Source organism: Capricornis sumatraensis, chromosome 15, assembly GCF_032405125.1.
Source record: "Capricornis sumatraensis isolate serow.1 chromosome 15, serow.2, whole genome shotgun sequence".
NCBI classification, from domain to species: domain Eukaryota; kingdom Metazoa; phylum Chordata; class Mammalia; order Artiodactyla; family Bovidae; genus Capricornis; species Capricornis sumatraensis.
This window is the reverse complement of record NC_091083.1, coordinates 31762596-31786989: the sequence shown is the minus strand read 5'-3', so window position 1 is coordinate 31786989 and position 24394 is coordinate 31762596. Positions and strand designations below refer to the sequence as shown.

The 24394-nt window shown below is 43.2% G+C and overlaps 1 protein-coding gene across 1 annotated transcript in view; it reads left to right on the top strand.

Moving 5' to 3' along the window:
• Positions 1-282: 282 nt before the first annotated feature.
• FRMD4A (FERM domain containing 4A) overlaps positions 283-24394 on the top strand; it is a 367797-nt gene continuing 343685 nt past the window's right edge. Inside the window, exon 1 of the mRNA XM_068987915.1 lies at positions 283-375. Coding sequence (XP_068844016.1) covers positions 283-375 — 93 coding nt within the window. The remainder of the gene's footprint in view (positions 376-24394) is intronic.

Below are 24394 nucleotides of genomic sequence, written 5' to 3'. Positions count from 1 at the left end.
GCCGGCAAGGAGGGAGTGGGGCTGAGCTGCGGGCGGTGCGCTGAAGTTGCAGAACTTGGGCTCTTTTTTTTTCTTCCCCATCCCCCACCTCCAGACACACCACATCTTGACTCATACGGTCGAAAGAAAAAAAAAAAAACCTCTTTCAGTTATTTGATATTTGGGAAACCTCCAGGAGACCATAACTTAGTTTTGAGGACTCCTCCATCTCTCTCTTTGCTGGGAACAGATACACACACACACTCACACTCACGCAGACACACTCACCCACGGCTCTACACCATGGTGGTTCAAGCTGCAGTGGCTCCAAATAGATCCCAGAGACTCCTACTGAAAATTCCGTATGGATCTCTGAGAAGACGCAGTGTGGAGAGGGTAAGCAACGTGGCGGGCTGTTTGCTTTTCATTCGGGCAATTGCTCCGAAGAAAAGGAGAGGCTTCTTTTCATTGTACATAGCATCCCTTGTGGAAGTCATGTTTTCCTAAAAAAAAATTCAAATTCCAGGGACTAGAGAAATCTATAGTATATGCAGTTTTATTCTTAACAGATAATGATAAGAGATTTGAAGCAAATTCTGGTCGGCTGTGCATGGAGGTGGGAGCTGTTAGAGATGAAAGATAAAAGATTGGGGTAGGGATTGCCCTCTGGAAAGAGGATGGAAGATGCGGGTGCTTGCTGAGAAGAGCTTTGGGCTGTAAAACCTGTTTTCCTCTCTGGTGAAACAAATCCATTAGTGCAGCAGGGTTGCAAATTCCCTGTCCTTTTCTGGGTGACAGTGTCTTCAAAGGAGGTGATAAAGACGGAAGGAGCTGTGATGCTTTGAGGGTTTAAATGATGCACCTGGTTGATTACAGTCCCCTCTGTTGTTTTGTGGTTGTTTCAAATACCTTGCTATCATTCAGTTTTGTTTGTTTGTTTTTTTTAACGTTATGGATGGTGGCCCTGTTAATTTTCTGAAAACATGCTTACTTTACGGTAGTGCCTGGCAGAGAAGATGCTGTAAAACAATAACAGAGATTTGCCCTTCTCTGGAGTGACTAATACAGTTTGGGGGAATGACTGTCGTTAATACAAATCTGGTCATACTTGGGATGTGGGGGGCTCATGCATGTGGGGGCAGTGCCTGTATCCACACATGGAGGGGTCTCAGAAACACCCGAAATCCATTTGCATCATGGCAGGCCCCTCCATGAGCTGTGGATGTCTACTTAGACGTTTTAGGTTAAGATGTAATCTTAAATCAATAAGGCAAAGAGCATCACAGACTGCTCTCATGATAGATCAGCGAACCTGCTGCATCTTATAAAGGGGAGCAGCATCTAATTCAAGTGACTTTTTCTGGTTTGTATACTGACTACTCAGTAATTTTTAAATTTAAGGAAAACGTGATTCAAGTTTTAAAAGTAGGAGGGGCAATCTAGACTTCCAGAGGGAGTTGATTGCCTGACTTTCTATGAGTTACATTTTTTTCTGCCGTTTGAGTAACAATGAAAACACTTCACTTACTTTTCTTACCGTGTGTAGGTCCTTCTTCTGAGACATATTTCTTGGGCTGCATATGAGGGTCATCAACTTAAATGTATTCAGTGTCTAATGTGTGCTCCCTTTTATACCGAGAGCTTTAGATTATATGACCAAATGTTATAGCAAAATTGACAAATTAACTGTTATGTTTACAAATGTAGCTTATCTTGAATGTGATTTTGGGTTCTAGTGAAAATTTTTTGACCTGTATGATAATTAAGTTTATATAATATGTTCTGTTCATGAGAACTCACATGCAAATGTGAGTTGCCCACACTAGAGCTGTGACAAAACTAACGAGAGTGTTATCCTGCACATATACACAAAAAATCCTCGGTAACCTATTTAACCATAAGAATCTCCAGATGGAGGTGTAATGAATCACGTATGTTTCATGAGTCCAGATGTATGCAGGCACCATTTCTGTTATTTAAGACAAGCTGACAATATATGAACACGGTGTCACATGTGAAACTTGTCTATTGCATGTGTTGGTATATACTGACATTCCAGACACAGACCTATGTCCTGTCTTTGGACACACCAGTGTCGCCAGGGTCTCAGGAGTCTAATCTAAAAGCTTCTGGGCCCTTAAGAGAAGCGTGTTTATCATTGGAGCATCAAATGTCCTATTAATCTCCATGGCCAGCTGTGAAGTGGAGGGGTCCGAGATCCCATCACTCACAAGAGGAGCCCCTTTATGTTCCTATGAGGCTCCACACTCACCCTCCACCGTGGGGGAGGGGGAGACTAACTGGAATATATGATGTCATGTTGATTTCAATTGGATATTTTATGCCATTGTTGGTTTTATGACAACTTTTAGAGTCAGCATCATATATTTATATAAAAAGGGGGCAGGAAAGGCTAGAGGTGGCATCTACTTTCAGGGCAAACACTGAGAACCAGTGCTCTCTTCTTGGGACTCCCTGAATTCAAGAAGGGACAGCTTTCTTGGTTACATCAGCAGTTTACATGGTGCCAGACATCTGAGTGATTTCAATGGCCTCATGATATTTAATGGCGGTAAAACCTTGCCTTTCTACAACACCTTTGCCCAGTGTACTTTGTAGGGAGGCACAGAGAATTGGACTTATTTATTGCCCTTGTCCTGTATGAACAGGGAAACCAAGGCATGTGGAGGTTTAATCTTCCCTCCGGAGACATAGAGTCAAGGATAGAGCAGGACTTCAATCAGGGACCTGATATAAATTTATCCCTGCCATTGAGTCCATATTTCATCACCTTTGCTCCCTGAAAGAGCTTTGACATTGCAACCTGGCCCTGAGAAATGGGCTATACCCCGCTTGTCACTAGTACTTCACAGAAAAGGAAACTTACCAAAGGCAGAGATTCTGGCAACCAAAGAGAACCCATGACTTAGTACACTGACAGTCATGCACTGTTCAGGATTAAAAACAGGGCTTCTGTTTTCCAACTGCTAGAAGTTGAGGTGAAAAAACAGAATTGCACATTTCTAACTCTGCTACTTTGACAGCCATCAAATCCGGAATTACAAAAACACTCAGACTGGGAGACCAAGCCTGGTTCTTGTTCATGTTTTCACAGACTGCCATCAGCCCATCACCATGCTATGCAGAGTGGAAAAAGACATCTAGCATGCCTGTGTTTGGTAATATAGCAGAGATTAGGGATCTGGGGTTTATATAAACGAAACAGTTATAAAGCATACAATAGTCATACAATCCAGCTACAGTTAACTAATGGAGATGTGTGTGTGCTAAGTCACTTCAGCCGTGTCTGACTCTTTGCAACCCTATGAACTGTAGCCCACCTGGCTCCTCTGTCCATGGAATTTCCCAAGAAAGAATACTGGAGTGGGTTGCCATGCCCTCCTCCAGGGGATCTTCCTGTCTCAGGGAGTGAACCTGCATCTCTTAAGTTGCCTGCATTTGCAGGCAAGTTCTTTACCACTAGCACCACCTGGGAAGCCCAAAGTGGAAGCGCTAGTTACTCAATAGTGTCCACCTCTTTGCAACCCCATGAATTGTAGCCCACCAGGCTCTTCTGCCCATGGAATTCTCCAGGCAAGAATACAGGAGTGGGTAGCTATTCCCTTCTCCCTGGTGGCTCAGATGGTAAAGAATCCATCTGCAATGTAGCAGACCCGGGTTCAATCTCTGGGTCAGGAAGATTCCCTGGAGCAGGGAATGGCTATCCACTCCAGTATTCTTGCCTACAGAATTCTGTGGAGAGAGGAGCCTGGTAGGCTCCAGCTCATGGGGTCACAAAGAGTTGGACATGGCTGAGTGACTAACACACACACGCTAGAAACTAGAAATGAAGATGATTCAGGTGGAGAAGGAAGCACCTAGGTGGGTTAGAAAGAGTGGACCTGGCAGCCACACTGTCCCAAGAAACAAGAGCCTCACTCTCCACTAACTGTGTGACTTTGGCAGTGACTCAGTCTTTCTCAGCCTGGTTTATTCATCTGCACTGTCTACCTTCAAAGATGGCTGTTAAGGATTAGAGGTGATGTATGTAAGACCTACCATGATACCTGGCATGTAGAAAGGAGGCAACCATTAATGATGGGCATATTTTTATTTTATTGAATTATAGTTGACTTACAGTGTTGTGTTCATTTCTGCTGTGCAACAAAGTGATTCTTTTCCATTATGGTTTATCCCAGTGTTTTGAATATAGTTCCCTGTGCTGTATAGCAGGGCCTTGTTGGCCATCCATTCTGTATGTAAAAGTTCAATCTGCTAATCCCAAACTCCCAATCCATCCCTTCCCCACCCCCATCCCCTTGACAACCACACGTCTACCCTTCTGTCTGTGAGTCTGGAGTCTGTTTTGTAGATAAGTGCATTTGTGTCATATTTTCAATTCCACGTATAAGTGATAACGTATGGTATTTGTCTTTCTCTTTGACTTCTTCACTTAGTAGAACCTCTGGATCCATCCGTGTAGCTACAAATGGCATTGTTTCATTTTTTCATGGCTGAGTAGTATTCCATTGCATATATATATATATACACACATACACACACATACACATACAGTAGCTTCTTTACCATTCATAAGGGTGCATGTATCTGTTCAAATTAGACTTTTCTCCAGATGTATGCCCAGGATTGGGATTACTGGATCATATAGCAACTCTATTTTCAGTTTTTTGAGAAACCTTCATACTGTTTTCCATAGTGGCTGTACCAATTTACATTCAATAGGCATATTTTTGAAGTTTACCTTTGAGTAGAGGAACACTTGTCTTGTATTTTTAACAATCAATAGCCTTTTACACACACTTGTTAGTCGCACTTACTGTTACCTGGAGAGGTTCTTTAAGGGTCATTCACTTGATAAAGCCAAGACAGAAGTACTTCCTGGTGATAATTTTCCGTGGACTCCCAATTTTATGTAAACATGAAAACCAGAGTGTTTCAAATTCACTGCACACCAGTGCCAACTAAGTCAACTTATTCAAGCCTGGATGACTTCTGTAAGGCCTTTTGCTTCTACAGCTGGAAAGGTAAAACTGAACTTTATGGAAAATTCTAATAAATGTAAGAACATAATGTATAAATGAGTTAAGTAAAGAGCAAGTGTGGTCCTGTAAGTGGGGGGAGGAGTTTACTTTGGTGATGGGAGGAACATTTTTATTAAACTTCAATGACTCTATAATATGAGGAAATGGTTTCATGATGGAGATTACCTTTGTATGTCCAAAACCTAAGAGTGGGCCAAGCTATATCTGGCCTGCATTGCTTTAATGTGTGTATTTCTTTAAAATATTTATTTATTTAGCTGCTCTGGGTCTTAGTTGTGGCATGTGATCTTTGATCTTCATTGTGGCATGAGGTATCTTTTAGTTGAGGCATGTGGGATGCAGTTCCCTGCCCAGGGATTGAATCCAGGCCTCTTGCATTAGGAGTGCAGAGTCTAAGCCACTGGACCACCAGGGAAGTCTGTAGTGTGTCCATTTATTAAGGATGCCCATCTCCCTGCTATTTATCCTATCAGCCAGACCCACGTGTCCTAGGGTGGACTGGACACCTCTCTTCTCTTGAGTGTCTCAACCCCTCACATTCAACATGTTCGAAGTGGAACTCATCATCTCACCCACAATCCTGTTCCTCTTTCTCCAACTCCACCAGCCACCTGAACACCCACACAGGAACCCAGGTATCTTCCCCTTCCTTAGGGTCCCCCATCTAATCACTCACCATATGCTGCCGGTTCTAGCTCCAGAATCTCTCTCACATCTCTCATCTCACATCCTCCCCATTTCTTAGTTCAGGCCCCTATCATCTTCCACTTGTATACTTAAAATCCCTGCCTCAGGATAAGTACAGATGCCTAAAGATAATTACTAGGCCCTTCATAATTGAGACCCTCTCCAGCTTAATCTCTCCCACCCTTTGCTCTGGGTATTGCACCCTCCAACCATACTGAACATATCTGCGGTTCCTCCCTATGCTCTCCCTTGTGCACGGCCTTTGCATGTGCTTTTGTAGGCTTGATACACACTGCCTTCTCCTTCCACCTACTCAACTCCCTATTCACACCCTTCAGCCTAAAGATAGCATCCTGTGGGATGCCTTTCCAGGTACCCTGTCCCTTCCCCAAGTATGAATAACTGTTTTTCCTTCCTTCAGGCTCTCTAAGCTCTCCATATGTCCCTTGAGTGTGTGTGCTAAGTCGCTTCTGTCATGTCAGACTCTTTGTGGCCCATGGACTGTAGCTTACCAGGCTCCTCTGTCCATGGGCTTCTCCAGGCAAGAATATTGGAGCGGGGTGCCATGCCCTCCTTCAGGGGATCTTCCCAACCCAGGAATGGAACCTGTGTCTCTGGCCTCTCCTGCATTAGTGGGCTGGTTCTTTTTTTCTGTCACCACTAGCGCTGTCTAGGAAACCCTTGAATGTCCTTTGAAAGTGAAAGAGAAAGTCACTTAGCCGTGTCTGGCGCTTTGCGACCCCATGGACTATACAGTCAATGAAATTCTCCAGGCAAGAAATGGGTTGCCATGACCTCCTCCAGGGGATCTTCCCAACCCAGGGATTGAACCCAGGTCTCCCACATTGCAGGTGGATTCTTTACCAGCTGAGCCATGAGGGAAGCCCAAGAATATTGAAGTGGTAATATGTCCTTTATAATAGCACAAATGACACCGCATTGAATCTGCCTATTGTCAGCCTGTTTCCTTCACGTTCATTCTCCACATGATGACATGCTCCTGGAGGATGGGAGGCACAACTTGGCTCCTGGTTCCTAACAGGAGGGTGATAACATTCACTAGAGGAGAGAATGAATGAAATCTGAAAGATGCCAGAAGCTTCCCTCAGGGAGAAAATTGGGGAAGAGGATCAGAATGAAGCCATAAACAGGAAGAGCCACACATCTCATGTTATGTGGCCACCAGCTCCATTTTTGCTGGTGGAAAATGTGTCCATGCTTATATGGAAGCTGAGGAGACAAATGCTTTTCTCCTATTCATTCTGAGATCTAAGACCAAAGCATGTGTCTTGCAGGGGAACGTGTGTATCTGAACAGTTGATCAGATTCAGTATCTGTCTCTTCACAGAGTAGTGGAAATTGGATATCTTTATTGAAAAAAATAAATAAATAAGATAGCATTCTCTTTTACTGCAATTATTTAAATATCCAAGTAAAATAGGATTTCTTTTTGTCCTGGAAAATCTGAAATGGTGTGGTATTTTTGGAGCAGTATCTTTAACACAGTATAAATTAAACCTTTTTGCACCCACATTATTCATTACTTGACGTGTTATTCCAGGTTGACGTGTGGCCCATCTATTATTTTGCAAACCACTACATTATCACAGCTGCTAAGCTGCATAACTTAGGCATTCAGAGTACAACAGAGTCTCTGTCGTGGAGTGTGTGGTGCTTACATTCTGAATGTATTCATGCAGGGAAGTGCAAGACTTCACCAAAAACACATACAGCAGACAGCTTTTAGTGGATATTTATTACCATCGAAAGCAGACAGCCAAGAAATGGTTCAGACAGATCAGTGTATTCACACATATTATTATCCAACCCCCTCATCCTGCATAGGTTTTGTTCCTTCTATAAATACACACATCTCTGGAGGAGGAAGAACATGAATTGTATCAGGGACTCCAGTTCTTGGGTTCACAGGCTGTATTGAAGGCCATGTTGTACACGTGGGTCAGTCCCATGGAATTTCGACCCACCCAAATTTGGTGCGCCAACTTTTATTTTATTTCTCACAGCAGCTCATGTCAAGTTTAAATCAATGGCTTCTTGTCTTGGCCAGAACGAGATGGCATAGTTGAAAGGCTGTCCCTCTACTGGGTACCACACCAGGGTTCTCATTCCTCAGGCTGGAGGAAAGGTGAAACACAGTGGCATGGACACATTTTGCACCAGCAAAACTGGGGCTGGTGGTCATTTAACATTCAGATGGTCAGGACCCACAGGACCCTCACCATCCTGCACGAAACTTTGGCTTTCAAGCTCAGCATGAAACCAGGCAATGGTTTTCCTCTTTAGACTACTTGCCCTCAGGTCCTGATTTCTTCTTAGGACTCTTGTTAACATTTTGGGTCAAATGCCATCACTCATCCTAAAGCAGTGCTTCTCAACTTTGGCTTCACTGTGGAAGCACCTGAGAAGCTTTAAAAATCCCAGCAACCAAGCTGTACCCCCAAACCAACAAATATCAGCATCTCTGGAGAAGGGACCCAAGCACCATCATAGTTAAGTCCCCAGGTGATTCTACTGCATGGCCACATTGAGAACCACTGCCCCATGGTGAGATTGTTGCCAAGACAGATTGTCTGGACAAGATGCAAGCTTGAAGAAATTAGCTAGTTCCGGTGCTTTCTGTGTCTTCACATAAAAAGGAAATAAATGAGTCGGTTGTTTTGGATTTTTAGTCAAGAGTGTCATTCTCAATTGGAGAGGAAAATTAATCTCTTTGAAAGTTGAGTCCATATTCCTAGGACAGCTTATGAAGTGCCCAACACTTTGAGATCACTTTCTGGAGAACTGAACACAGCCTTCTGAAGTCAGAGGGGCTAGTACCATGTAGGACTTCCTTTTAGATAAGTTGGGATCTAAAACACCCAAATCCATTTACTCCAGCAAAGTTGTTCTGCATTGCAGCAGAGACAGAGTCCCTTCTGGGTATATTTCAACCCACCATCTTGCAGCCATGTTCCTAAAACCAATCCTCTATTCTCAGGACACTCTCTATAGGTATTCTGAAAGCAGACCTCTTATAAATTGCTCTAGCAGAGTGAACACTATCCACCTGTGTAATATAAGAGGGTTTTTTTTTTTTTGAGTGCACAGTTGAAAACAATCCACTGTTATTTGTACTGATTTATCAATGCACCTCTGAGAACAATAGCATCTATGTGTAGGAAACAACAGAGCAGAAGACTCTGCCGTGGGTCTATGGTTTCTAATCTGGGAGTGGATGAACCACATCTGTGGATTTTCAGTCTTGTTTTCTCTTCCTTTCATGGATACTCAATAACTAATTGCTTCAAAGGATGTGATCAATTCTTCTACTAAGTCTCAGAGCCTAGAGCAGTACCTGGCACATATATAGCATATTTATTGAATGAATACACATTTATTGAGTGAGTACATGAATAAAAAGAATGTTTTCACGATCATAAACTCAAACAGAATTGTCAACCAAAAGATGAGGTTGCAAAGTGCTTGCCTTCCTTATGCATGTCAATATCTGTGTCCTGGTCATTTCTAACAGTGACTCAATTTAGGATGTTAATTGTATTAGTAGGGAACTTGCTCATGAAAATCTTCTTGTTCTACTCAATACTCTGTAATCAGGTATATGGGAAAAGAATCTTTAAAGAGTGGAAAAAAATAAAAACTTCCTGAAACCCTACTACACAATTAACCCTTCCGAGTGCATGGGCAGCCCTATTTCTTACCAGTCAGAATCAGTAATAGTCCATAAATATGCCCCAGATCATTTTCCTCCACTGCCTGCTGACTTTTCTCAAACATGCCCAAGGTCACATTTCCACATGGATAGATTGCATTCCCAATGGTCCTTCCAATTCCTCTATTGGAACATTAATCAGGAAAAACCAATAAGGCTTTTAGAAGTATATTAATAATTTCTGGAAAATGTGGTTCAAGTTCAATCAAACAAAATCAGTCTTAGAATATAAATATCCCAAGGACTCTAATGTCTAGGGTCCAACATTCAATTTTTTAATTCTACAAAAAAAATTTATTTTTTTTTTTTTTTTACTTTTTATTACTTCACAATACTGTGTTGGTTTTGCCATACATCAACATGAATCCGCCACGGGTGTACACCTGGGGGGGTGGGGTTAAGTGGTTGGGAGCAGCAGCCAGGGAAGTGTTTGGAGCCCTGATGACAGAGGGCTGCACCAACCACAAGAAGGACTTTGGGGTTTTACTCTAAGCAGGACAGAAGGAGACTGGTGGTTTGGGGACAGAAAGATGACCTCAGCTGACACGTTTTTAAAGGAGCCCCTGCTGCTAGTAGGCCAAGAGAGAACTGGGCAAGGAAGTGGGTGACTCATTAGGTCATGAGTGTAAGAATCTTGATGAGAGATGCTGACTCTGGAGGTGGTGAGAAATGAATGAATTTGGAATTAGCTAGAATGTAGGGTTGACAGGATTGACTGATGGATTGAACGACAGAGAAAGAGGAGTCAAGAAGGAGTTCTGAGCCCCCAGAGAGTGGAGTTGACATTAAGAAGGAAATGCTGCAAGACAAGCTGGGTGGTGTTGACAGCAGGGACAGGGAGATAAGGGGTTCTGTTTGGATGTGTTAAACTTGAGAGGATGACTAAAAATCCAAATGGAGAACGTTAAAAACACGTTTGGTGTTTAGGCAAGAGTCTGCATTGGAGAATTAAATGTGGACAGTAATCTGTGGTTGATAGGACCGGCTTATCTCAGGCCCTGAAGAGCTGACTATGGCATCTCTTCCCGATGTGTGGCCACTTTCAGTGACCACAGTGGCCAGCTTGAAAGGGTTGGTGATGGGAGAATTTACACCATGGAAATTGGCCAACATTATAAATCAGGGCTATTTTCCGTGGGGAGTCAATGGTTGAACATTGTCTGGGACACTCTTGGAGGATGATGTTAATAGCCACAAGACCTGAACAGTGGCACAAAGAAATGTCAGAGGACTGGACCCAAGTTTAGAGGTCAGTCCCAGGAGGAGGAACCAGCAAAGAAGGCAAATAAGGTGCATCGAGTGAGGTGCAAAGAGAATTGAAGAGAAATGCTTAGAAGGAATGTTGGACTATCCAGGGCTGCCTTTAGTACTATAAGGACTAGGAGATCATCTGAGTACAGTGTTATCAAAAAGCCTGTGTGCAAATCATGTGCATCAGAGTCACCCAGGTGTTGTCAAAACCCACTGATACATGGTCTCCCCACCAGACGTACTGAATCTGAACCTCTGAGGGTTCTAACATGGACTAAAGTTTGAGAAACATTACCAGAAGTATGTGTGTGCTCAGTCATTCAGTTGTGTCCAATTCTCTGTGATCCCACAGAATACAGCCCGCCAGGCTCCTCTGTCCATGGAATTTTCCAGACAAGAATACTGGACTGGGTTGCTATTTCCTCCTCCAGGGCATCTTCCCAACCCAGGGATCAAACCAGCATCTCCTGTGTCTCCTGCATTGGCAGGCAGATTCTTTACCATCTGGGCCACCTGGAAAGCCTTCCTGGAAAGAAAAAAAATAATAGGTACCAGTGAGGGAGAGAAAAGAGCACAGTGCAGAGAGGGGGAAATACAGGAAACAGGAAAAGGGAGAAATTCTCAGGACAATTCTTACTCAACCTGAGGTCAGTCCTGGACCAAGCAAGTGGAGCCCAGGATGAGGACTAATGGGTGAAGGTTACAACAACCAAGGCCAGTAGTGAATCTTCCTCCCCGAAGCATCCTAGAAACTCAGTGCTCCTGTTTTAAACAGCTCCCCCTCCTCAACTTGAACCACTATGTTAGAAAAATAGAACTGCAGTCAGTCCCTGAGAACTAGTCCAGCGAGGAAAGAAAAAGCAAAAGAGATGAAAGACCAATTTCAACATCTCCCATTGGTCACCTGTGTCAAAAGCCAGCACCCCACCACTATTGTGCTTAGTTTTCCTAAGATCTCTCTGAAAAAAAAAAAAAAAAACCACCACACCTCTTTTCTTTTGCTTGGTTTGTTTTGTTTCACTCCTGAAAATGTTTTAAAAATGGGTTGCTGCTATCATGTGTCAGAGCTTCATAACCCAGCCGAGTCCCAGAATAGATTTAGAAAGTATAATTTAGGGCTGAGGCAGCCACCAAATGCCTGAAATGAGTAGCTCCTGATTTGAACCCTGAGTGTTGGGGTTTAGACCTGTTCTGTAAAAGCAGATGGATTTTGGATTGAACTGGAAGAAATCATGTTTTTGACATCAGGCTCTGTCTCAATGAGTCCTCACGGCATTTCTTATAGAATAAAATCTTGGTCTTATCTGCCAGTTGGGCTGAAGGAAGGTGAAGGCCTTTAGTAATGAAAACATGGTGCTTTATGCAGATCCTATTGATCAAAGGGTTTCTATCCGGGACAGTTGAAAATATCCACCAGATTAGCACATACATAGTTCCTCTCCTCGCCCACTTTCCTCTTACATTTAGGTACATCAAATTGAAACTACTGAAAGAAAACCTTTAAAGGCAGATGTGTTGTGAGTCCCTCCCACGATTCTGGGCTGATGTTAGGGAATTAAACTGTTTCATTTCTCAAGCAGAATCAGGTGTGTCTGGGTTTGGATGAGTTCAGTCTCCAGTGCCATCAAGAAAGCTCTTCTTCTGCATGTGTGCAGTAATATCCTTGCTTTGCACTGCTGTGTTGCATGGCCAGGTCCATCCACATATAGGCAGCAATGCAGGTGCTAGGATCTAGAATCCTTGTTGTTAAGATGTCATCCTAGGGGTAGAATAAAGAAGGGAAACCCCTTTTCCCTCCACCATCCCACTGGGTCCTAGTTCTAAGTTTTCCAGTATCAGAGCATTTAGGGAGAGGAGCTACCAAAGAAAGAAGAGTCCTAGGGAAACACATGGGAGGGGTCACTCGCTGATTTGATATCAGCAGCATAGAATAATAAGCTCACACCAGGGCCCCTGGTGACAGCTCTGTCCTCCTGAGGGCTGTGTCCAGGGAGCAGAAGCCAAGGTCCCCAGGCTGTGAGCCATCTCATTCCATCACCTGGGGGTGGGGAGAAGGGGTGAATACCACTATCCTGAGGCATTTGGCTCAGGCTCAGAGTCCATTCTTAATCACTGTGAAAGTATTAGTCGCTCAGTCATGTCTGACTCTCTGTGACCCCATGGACTAGAGCCTGCCAGTCTCCTCTGTTCATGGACTTCTCAGGCAAGAATACTGGAGAGGTTTGCCATTCCTTTCTCCAGGGGACCTTTCTGACCAAGGGATCTAACTCAGGTCTCGCACATTTCAGGCAGATTCTTTACCGTCTGAGTCCTATTTCTAGCACCATCCCTGGACCTGTATTCTGAGGTCCTCTCTGGAGAGCACAGAACCAAAGGCCAACAGCAAACAAAAATGTCTTCTCAAGTCTGTGACTTCCTTTTTCCCTCAGTCGAATGGCTTTAAGGTGGCGTGAGAGAAACATGGATTGTGTGTCTTAGAATAGGGCCTGAGCAAGGCAAGACTTTTCTTGCTCCTTCTGAGACCCACCCATCAGAAATGGACTGTTCTCAAGGGTTTCTATCAGTCTTCTGTAACTCCCCTGGGCAGCCTCTGTTCATTTTGGCCATCCTATAAAATAGGGCGCCGCACAGGCATCACAACTCAGATGCCTACCAGAGTCAAGCAGGTCAAATACACGGAGGTCAGGAAGGAAAGTGGTACCTTGCAAACTGGAGAACTTGGCCATCTTAGCCAATGGCCAGTTACTACTGAGCTTTACCGTGGGGAAACTGGGGCTGGTGTTCCTGGATCTTCTGATTTTCCAGAGGAAAATTTTCATGCAATTTTCTTTTAATTAAGAATTTATATATATACACACATATATGTGTGTGTGTATGTATATATGTGTGTGAAAAATAGGTGAAATATTTCAATTTTCATATGCCAGCAACAAGTCTAAGCTTAAAGAAAAACATGACATGCTAAAGAAAGCATGTTTACCAGCTACATTTGGTCCATAAGGTGCCAGTTTTTTACTTCTGCAATAAAATGAGCACCATCCCACACCAAATATCTATATATTCTCTCTTCCTAGTCTTGCATATCATAAAAAGGAGACGTGGTGATACAAAAAATGAACCTTGGAACAGATCCTTTAGACCCTCCAGCTGGCATCATAATCCTACTACTAAATCAGAATTAAAAAAAAAAAAAACCTCTTCTGATAGATCAAATGAAAATTTTAAAACACACTAAAATAAATTGAATATCCTTTAGCTATAAGAAATAGGAAGACAGCATCCTATTGGCTGAGAGCAGGGTTTTATGGCATCCAGTCCCATCACTTCATGGGAAATAGATGGGGAAACAGTGGAAACAGTATCAGACTTTATTTTTTTTGAGCTCCAGAATCACTGCAGATGGTGACTGCAGCCATGAAATTAAAAGACGCTTACTCCTTGGAAGAAAAGTTATGACCAACCTAGATAGCATATTCAAAAGCAGAGACATTACTTTGCCAACTAAGGTCCGTCTAGTCAAGGCTATGGTTTTTCCTGTGGTCATGTATGGATGTGAGGGTTCAACTGTGAAGAAGGCTGAGCGCCGAAGAATTGATGCTTTTGAACTGTGGTGTTGGAGAAGACTCTTGAGAGTCCCTTGGACTGCAAGGAGATCCAACCAGTCCATTCTGAAGGAGATCAACCCTGGGATTTCTTTGGAAGGAATGATGCTAAAGCTGAAGCTCCAGTACTTTGGCCACCTCATGCGAAGAGTTGACTCATTGGAAAAGACTCTGATGCTGGGAGGGATTGGGGGCAGGAGGAGAAGGGGACGACCCAGGATGAGATGGCTAGATGGCATCACTGACTCGATGGACGTGAGTCTGAGTGAACTCCGGGAGTTGGTGATGGACAGGGAGGCCTGGCATGCTGTGATTCATGGGTCGCAAAGAGTTGGACACGACTGAGCGACTGAACTGAACTGAACTGAAGAGGAATAGAACTCAAGAAGCTACTAAACCTATGATCTAATCATAACCTTATTAGGGCATCTAAGCATCAGCCCATTTGTTTGCTTTTGGCAAATGTTCCCTGATATCAAAGTGGACTATACTGAACAATTTCATCCAATGAAGCAATCACTCCATCACCTAGAGGTATACTTTGCTGCTAACTCATATTTACAGAGCAGCAGTGTGTGGTCTTACCCCAAACCAGACATTGCACAAGAACCAAAATGAAGTTCTTTTATGATCCAGGTGGTTGGCCAGTAACAGCAGAACTAAATATTTTTTTCATTTTCAATCATCTCTTTCATGCTTGATGGAGGAGAATTCTGGGGTCTCAGCCAAGTCCTTGAGCAGGAACTTGAATAGATTCACAGTTCCTTTTCTGATGAAAGCCTTGGCTCTACCCACAGGAACTCTTGATCCTACTGGGAGTTCAAGGTGGAATGCTGCTCCAGCAGAGAGACAGTACAAGGCACACTTTCCCACTGTCCCTTCCACGTGGCTCCTCTCACTCAGACCTATAGCAGAGATGTATCTCTTAATTTTAATCTCAGGATATCTCTATTTCTACCTCTAGCTAGATGAGGCAACTGTGAATTGCCTGCCTTCCAGCACTTAACCAAAGTCTTCCTAGGGATGACTAGGAAGAGCAAATTGAGGGACACTGTATCTATTCATTATTTTAATCCCTTGAGAGACATTGTATCTATTCATTACTTTAATCCCTTTAGACTTCATCATTCTGGAGTTAATCAAATATCAACACACCTGAACCATATTTTCTCAGCTCCCTGACGATATTTTTTAAAATTAAGATTTAGCTCATCCTTATTGAGCTGAAAATCCCATGGACAGAGGAGCCTGGCAGGCTACTCTGGGGTCCAAGAGTCGCCATGGGGTCGCAAGAGTTGGACACAACTTAGCGATTAAACCACCACCATCCTTATTGAAGGCTGATACCCTTTTTCACAGTCATGCAGGATGCTATCTGGGTCTGAGCTAGGGCCAAGAGAGCTAGGACTTGGGCAGAACATGGAGTAGGGTGGGCAGGATTTATAGGACATAAAACCAAGGCAAGGGATGAGAATTCACGATTGGCAGGAATCCCTAAAAGAAGCCCTATGGACAGGTGGGTGTGTCCTGAGAGGGAAAGAATTGGATGCACCTGGGGAAATCAGGGTTGAAATGGTCGATGGAGACCAGAGAAGTCAGAGGAGAAGTTGGTTCAGAGCAGAGGTAGGAGGAAGAGTTCAGAGGAATACCTTGAACAAGTTACAGAGCCACAGACAGGTCTGGGCACAGACTGAATTGTGGACAAGCAGCGAGTGGGTGAGGTTCCACCTTGCTCAGAAAGCCGACAGAAGAAACGTGTAAAAATGCTTCTGGGACTTTTTCAAAGTGACAGTTAAAGATAATGTTGATTATGTTATTCAGTATTCCTTCTATAAGGTCCATCCTGTTCATTCCTTTTGGAGCAAATAAGTTTATAATTCCATTCAATTACCTTTTTTACCTCTGCCACCAGGAAACTTAGAACTAAAGTAGGGCTAATTTGCTTGTTCTAGCTGCCTTTTCATTTTATCTCTTCCATTTAACTCATTTCTGTTATTTTCTCTTTTTTTTCTTTTTTACATTGTCCTTAATTTCCTAGAGAAGGAAATAGCAACCCACTCCAGTACTCTCGCCTGGAAAATCCCACGGACAAAGGAGCGTGGTAGACTACAGTCCACGGGGTCGCAAAGAGTTGGACAAAACTGAGCGATTTCATTTTCTTTTTTAATTTCCTAGTTTACCCTTATATTCCATGTATACAGTTGACTTTTTAAAATTTTTTAAATTAATTATTTGACTGCATTGGGTCTTAGTTGTGGCACACAGGATCTTCATTGCATCATGCAGGATCGTTTGTTGCTGCTTGCTAACTCTCTAGCTCTGGTGCACAGACTCAGTAGTTGCAACACGCAGCCTTAGTTGCTCTGAGGCATGTGGGGTCTTGGTTCCCCGATCAGGGATCAGACCTGTGTCCCCTGCATTGCAAGGCGATTCTTAACCACTGGGCCACCAGAGAAGCCCCTACAGTTGACTCTTAAACAACGTAGCACGTAGTGGTGCCAGCTCTTGGCACAGTGGAAAACCCACGTGTAGCTTATAGTTAGTCGTCCAGATTTGCAGTTCTTTTCTATCCGCGATTCCTCCATATCTGAGAATCCACCATCCACAGATTAGGTAGTACTGTAGTGTTCTCCTGAAAAAAAAAAATCCATATAAGGGAGCCTACATGGTTCAAAACCGTGTTGTTGAAGGGTCTGCTGTATATTTGTGTGCATATGTTTTGCTCCCTCCAAAGCAGCGTGGAGTCCTAACCCAAACCCTGTTTCAGTTAGATTCTGTCAGGGAAATCAACACCCTGGAAACAGTCAGCTGGGAGGAGAAAACAGAGCAAAGCACACAGCATCCCTTCTCCTGGCAGCGCCGAAGATCCCAACAGGTGTATTCAGAATGCTGCCCGGTAAGCCGAGCCCTGGGAACTTCGTGCTCTGAACAAGGCAGGGCTTTTTCCCAGAAGGAAATGAATTCATTTGGAATGTTCAGCCCCGAAAAACAGCCCCTCCATGTCACCGCCATTGTGTGCTGTGTGGGCTCAGTGACTTAATGCAGCCCCTCGGTGGCGGTCGGAGGGATATTCTGGGGGAAGATCAGAGAATACAGGCCAGACGGTAGCCCCAGGGGAGGGTCAGAGGGGCACAGCCTCATTCAGTGTCTCCATGCCCAACGCCCACCCTCCAGCCAGGCTGTAACTCTGCCTGAGGATGGCTTTTCTGAGGAGCCCTAACTTGCTGTGCTGAGGGCTAAAAGAAAGGTGTGTCTGCTTCCATGTTCCCACCAGGATGCTGGAAGCTTCCTTTTTGTCCTTTTCACCCTCTGCTTCTTTTTTTCTTTGCCTTTCTAAATTTTGCTGTCAGCGAGCTCTGCTGTCAACCATCAGATACACAAATAACAATAGCTTCCTGGGAAAGTGCTGCTGCCGCAGGCGATGGGTCAGCGCCAAGCAGAGGAGGAAAGCCTGGGACAGTTTCAGGGGAACCGCAGCATTCAAATCGCAGTTTCAGGAGAATTGTTTGATTTCCATGAGGGATGCTGGCTTGAAGCAACTGCGAAACCTGGCCTCAATATCTTCTCTTTGTGGGGAGGAGACTTTAAATTCTGCCCCTACCCCCTGATACCTTGGCTTTCTTGTTTTATTTGTTTAATGCAGAAAGCCAGTTCATTGCTAGAATCTAGTCTCTGATCTTGGCGTTCATGGGAACAAAAATGAAAACAAAAGCTGGGAGGTGATGAGGCTTCCATGTCACGTTTACTCCCAGAAGAAGAAATAACACTTCCCAAATGCTGGCTCTGTTGCTCAGCAGTTTTCTGAGCATGTCTGACCTTGAGATCTCAGGTGTCATTGTCCTGGGCTAGTCCACCTGGCCAGGCTATGGGAACGCCCGTTGCTCAGCTCACTGTCAAAGAGGCAGAATCTCGCTCCCTGATGGCTGACATCCGGCCAAGAAGCTCTGGCAAAGGAAGGGCTCCCGAGTGCACTTCCTTCCATCCTGCAGTGAATGAACTGGGTCAGCCGGGGTCAAGGAGCAAATGTTAAGTGACATGTTCTCCTCCCTCCTTCCCCAGCACATCCCCCAGCATGGCCCCTGGGGGAGATAGAACGGAAATGCAGGGACCAGGGTGGCCTGGCCAGGCCAGGCCCCTCAGAATGAGGGAAAGCAACCCCTTCTGTGTCTTTCCAGCACCACATCCTCTTTTCCCTTCCCCTCCCCCTGCAGATTAATCTCAGTTCTCCAAGGAAATGACCAGCAGCAAATTTAGACGGAAAGGAAGAGACCCACAAGACCTTGATAGACAATGATATAAAGTACATTTTTATTCAGTGAGCTCCTACTTTGTGCTTTACTTTTCAGTTATCAGTTTTCCCTGGTGGCTCAAATGGTAAAGTCTGCCTGCAGTACAGGAGACTGGGTTCGATCCCTGCGTCGGAAAGATCTTCTGGAGAAGGAAATGGCAACCCACTCCAGTATTCTTGCTTGGAGAATCCCATGGACAGTCCATGGACTGGCAGGCTACAGTCTATGGGGTCACAAAGAGTTGGACACGACTGAGTTACCTGACCTGCCTCTTGAGAAACCTGTATGTAGCTCAGGAAGCAACAGTTAGAACTGGACATGGAACAACAGACTGATTCCGAATAGCAAAAGGAGTACATCAAGGCTGTATATTGTCACCCTGCTTATTTAACTTATATGCAGAATACATCATGAGAAACGCTGGGCTGGAAGAAACACAAGCTGGAATCAAGATTGCCGGGAGAAATATCAATAACCTCAGATATGCAGATGACACCACCCTTATGGCAGAAAGTGAAGAAGAACTAAAAAGCCTCTTGATGAAAGTGAAAGAAGAGAGTGAAAAAGTTGGCTTAAAGCTCAACATTCAGAAAACGAAGATCATGGCATCTGGTCCCATCACTTCATTGGAAATAGATGGGGAAACAGTGGCTGACTTTATTTTTCTGGGCTCCAAAATCACTGCAGATGGTGATTGCAGCCATGAAATTAAAAGATGGTTATTCCTTGGAAGGAAAGTTACGACCAACCTAGACAGCATATTACAAAGCAGAGACATTACTTTGCCAGCAAAGGTCCGTCTAGTCAAGGCTATGGTTTTTCCAGTGGTCATGTATGGATGTGAGAGTTGGACTATAAAGAAAGCTGAGTGCCAAAGAATTGATGCTTTTAAACTGTGGTGTTGGAGAAGACTCTTGAGAGTCCCTTGGACTGCAAGGAGATCCAACCAGTCCATCCTAAAGGAGATCAGTCCTGGGTGTTCAATGGAAGGACTGATGCTGAAGCTGAAACTCCAATACTTTGGCCACCTGATGTGAAGAGCTGACTCACTGGAAAAGACCCTGATGCTGGGAAAGATTGAGGGCAGGAGGAGAAGGAGACAACAGAGGATGAGATGGTTGAATGGCATCATCGACTTGATGGACATGGGTTTGGGTGGACTCCAGGAGTTGGTGATGGATAGGGAGGCCTGGTGTGCTGTGGTTCATGGGGTTGCAAAGAATTGGACATGACTGAGCGACTGAACTGAACTGAACTGAGTGACTAACACACTGACTTACAGATACCTTCTCCATTAGCCCCCAGACAGTCCTGTGAGGTAGGTTTTCCTGCCTCCTTGCTTTACAGAAGAGGAAGACAGAGATTAAATCATTGTCCCAGGGTTCCACAGCTGCCACCATCGGCAGATCCAGGTTTTGAACCCAGGCAGAGACCTCTTTGAGGGGAATCTGCTTGGAGTCCAATCTGGAAGGAGACTCCTGGGCCCTGAGATTGGGAGAAAAGTGTTCTTGAGGGAGGAATGAGCGTTGGTAGATTTGGCAAGTGAAAATATGGGATACCCAGGTAAATTTAGAATTTCAGGTAAATAACAAACAAATAGTGCTTTAGTATAAGTCTGTCTCATGTTGTTTACGTAAAATTCAAATTCAGCTGGGCACCCTATACTTTGTCTGACAGTTCTGACTATAGGGCTACTCTCATTTCTCTCTTTGTCTTATCTTTCTTTCATATTAAATGTGCTATCTGCCTGCTTTCTTTGATTTTTCTTATGTCCTGTGCTTCTGCACATAAACTTGCTTCAGAACCACTTGTTAGAGATGACTTGATTATTGCTTGAGCTCCCATAGTAAGCCGGGGCTTAGATGTTGTTCAGAAAGTGGTGGCTGATGCCCTCTGGGACAGTAGACATTAGGGTACAAGCACTGGGCACCCTTGTCTCCCCTATAGAAGTAAAAGTACCCACTGGCAGCAGTGGGAGGTGCCACTAGGGGGCCAAGAAGACTTATATAACTCACCCCTGACTCAACCAGAGGAGCTGTGCTTGTTAAGATCTATGTTTCCACCCTCAGTGTCACTTGGGCAACAGTTACTGAAGATCGCTGTTCTAGGCTGCTCAAAGCAGTGCTTCTCCAGTATCACTGAACAAAGGGATCATCTGAGGATCTCATCAAATGCAGATTCTGATTCAGCTGTTCTGGGGTGGGTCCTGGGACTCTGAGTTCCTAATAGGCTCCCAAATAACACTGGTGCACCAACATGTCTGGGCTTCCCAGTGGCACTAGTGGTAAAGAACCTGCCTGCCAACAGAGGGGTTCAATCCCTGGTTTGGGAAGATCCCCTGGAGGATGTCCTAACTGCTGTACACAGACACAGATTTCTTCCCCCTATCTTTGTTTCATGTATTATCTCTCTGTCCTCTATCTATCTGTATCTATGTATCTCTATGTCAATCAATAATCTTTACCATGACTATTTTATACAGATGTTTCGGCAAGATCAGTGTGAATGTCACTAACTCATTTTTTTTTCTTTTATGCTGTTTATTGATGGTGGAGTTACACTGGAAAATAATCCTAACAGAAGAATCATCTTGAATAGAATTTTTTTAATTTATTTTTTTATTGAACAATAATTGCTTTACAGAATTTTGTTGTTTTCTGTCAAACCTCAACATGAATCAGCCATAGGTATACACATATCCCCTCCCTTTTAAACCTCCCTCCCATCTCCCTCCCCATCCTCCCCCTCTAGGTTGATACAGAGCGCCTGTTTGAGTTTCCTGAGCCATACAGCAGTTCCCATTGGCTATCTATTTTACACATGGAAATGTAAGTTTTTGTGTTACTCTTTCCATACGTCTCACCCTCTCCTCCCCTCTCCCCTTGTCCGTAAGTCTATTCTCTATGTCTGTTTCTCCACTGCTGCAAGAATATATTGTAAATAAATTCTTCAGTATTTTTCTAGATTCCGTATGTGTGCGTTAGAATATGATATTTATCTTTCTCTTTCTGACTCACTTCACTCTGTATAATAGGTTCTAGATTCATCCACCTCATCAGAACTGACTCAAATGTGTTTTTTATGGCTGAGTAATATTCCATTGTGTATATGTACTGCAACTTCTTGTCCATTCATCTGTTGATGGACAGCTAAGTTGTTTCCATGTTCTAGCTATTGTAAATAGTGCTGTGATGAACAATGGGATACATGTGTCTTTTTCCATTTTGGTTTCCTCGGGGTATATGCCTAGGAGTGGAATTGCTGGGTCATATGGTGGTTTTATTTCTAGTTGTTTTTTTTTTTTCTGACTTTACAATACTGTATTGGTTTTGCCATACATCAACATGAATCCACCATGGGTGTACACTTGTTCCCAATCCTGAACCCCCCTCCCACCTCCCTCCCCATACCATCTCTCTGGGTCATCCCAGTGCACCAGCCTCAAGCATCCTGTATCCTGCATCGCTCCATACCGTCTTTTATAGTGGCTGGATCAATTTACATTCCCACCAACAGTTCAAGAGCGTTCCCTTTTCTCCACACCCTCTCCAGCATTTATGCTTTGTAGACTTTTTGATGAGGGCCATTCTGACCAGTGTGAGGTGATATCTCACTGTGGTTTTGATTTGCATTTCTCTAATAATGAGCAATGTTGAGCATCTTTTCATGTGTTTGTTAGCCATCTGTATGTCTTTTTTGGAGAAATGTCTGGTTAGGTCTTTTTCCCACTTTTTGATTGGGTTGTTTGTTTTTCTGGCATTGAGTTGTATGAGCTGCTTGTATATTTTGGGAATTAATCCTCTGTCAGTTGTTTCATTTGCTATTATTTCCTCCCATCCTGAAGGTTGTCTTTTCACCTTGCTTATAGTTTCCTTTGCTGTGCAAAAGCTTTTAAGTTTAATCAGGTCCCATTTGTTTACTTTTGCTTTTATTTCCATTACTCTAGGAGGTGGGTCATAGAGGATGCTTTGATTTATGTCATCAAGTGTTCTGCCTATGTTTTCCTCTAAGAGTTTTATACTTTCTGGTCTTACATTTAGGTCTGTAATCCATTTTGAGTTTATCTCTGTGTATGGTGTTAGAAAGTGTTCTAAATTCATTCTTTTACATGTAGCTGTCCAGTTTTCCCATCATCATTTATTGAAGAGGCAGTCTTTGCCCCATTGTATATTCTTGCCTCCTTTGTCAAAAATAAGGTATCCATAGGTGCATGAGTTTATTTCTGGGCTTTCTGTCTTGTTCCATTGGTCTATATTTCTATTTTTGTGCCAGTACCATACTGTCTTGATGACTGTAGCTTTGTAGTATAATCTGAAGTCAGGCAGGTTGATTCCTCCAGCTCCATTCTTCTTTTTCAAGACTGATTTAGTTATTTGGGGTCTTTCCATATGAATTGTGAAATTTTTTGTTCTAGTTCTATGAAAAATACCATTAGTGATTTGATAGGGATTGCATTGAATCTGTAGATTGCATTTGGTAGTATAGTCATTTTCACAATATTGATTCTTCCTACCCAGGAACATGAAATATCTCTCCATCTGTTTATGTCATGTTTGATTTCTTTCATCAGTGTCTTATAATTTTCTGTGTACAGTTCTATTGTCTCCTTACGTAAGTTTGTTCCTAGATATTTAATTCTTTTTGTAGCAGTGGTGAATGGGACTGATTCCTTAATTTCTCTTTCTGATTTTTCAGTGTTGGTATATAGAAATGCAAATGATTTCTGTATATTGATTTCATATCCTGCAACTTTGCTAAACACACTGATTGGCTCTACTAATTTTCTGATGCTATCTTTAGGGTTTTCTATGTACAGTATCATGTCATCTGAAAACAGTGAGAACTTTACTACTTCTTTTCTGATCTGGATTCCGTTTGTTTCTTTTTCTTCTCTGATTGCTATAGCTAGGACTTCCAGAACTATATTGAGTAATAGTGGTGAAAGTAGATACCCTTGTCTTATTCCTGATCTTAGGAGGAATGTTTTCAGTTTTTCACCGTTGAGAATAATGTTTGCTGTAGGCCTATCATATATGGCCTTTACTATGTTGAAGTAGGTTGCTTCTATGCCCATTTTTTAAAGAGTTTTAATCATAAATGGGTACTGAATTTTGTCAAATGCTTTTTCTGCATCTATTGAGATTATCATATGGTTTTTACCTTTCAGTTTGTTAATATGGTGTATAACATTGATTGATCTGTGTGTATTGAAGAATCTTTGCATTCCTGGAATAAACCCAACTTGATCATATCATATGAGCTTTTTGATGTGTTGCTGAATTCTATTTGCTAAAATTTTGTTGAGGATTTTTGCATCTATGCTCATCAGTGATATTGGCCTGTAGTTTTCTTTTTTTGTGTTGCCTTTGTCTGGTTTTGGTATCAGGGTGATGGCAGCCTCATAGAATGAGTTTGGAAGGGTTCCTTCCTCTGCAATTTTTTGGAAGAGTTTTAGAAGGGTAGGTATTAGATCTTCTCTAAATGTTTGATAGAATTCCCCTGTGAAGCCATATGGTCCTGGGCTTTTGATTTTTGAGAGATTTTTGATCACAGCTTCAATTTCAGTGCTTGTAATTAGGTTGTTCATCATTTCTATTTCTTTCTACTTCAGTCTTGAAAGATTGAACTTTTCTAAGAATCTGTCCATTTCTTCCAGGTTATACATTTTATTGCCATATAGTTGTTCATACTTTGGCCACCTGATGGGAAGAGCTGACTCATTGGAAAAGACCCTGATGCTGGGAAAGATTGAGGGCAAGAGGAGAAGGGGACGACAGAGGATGAGACAGTTGG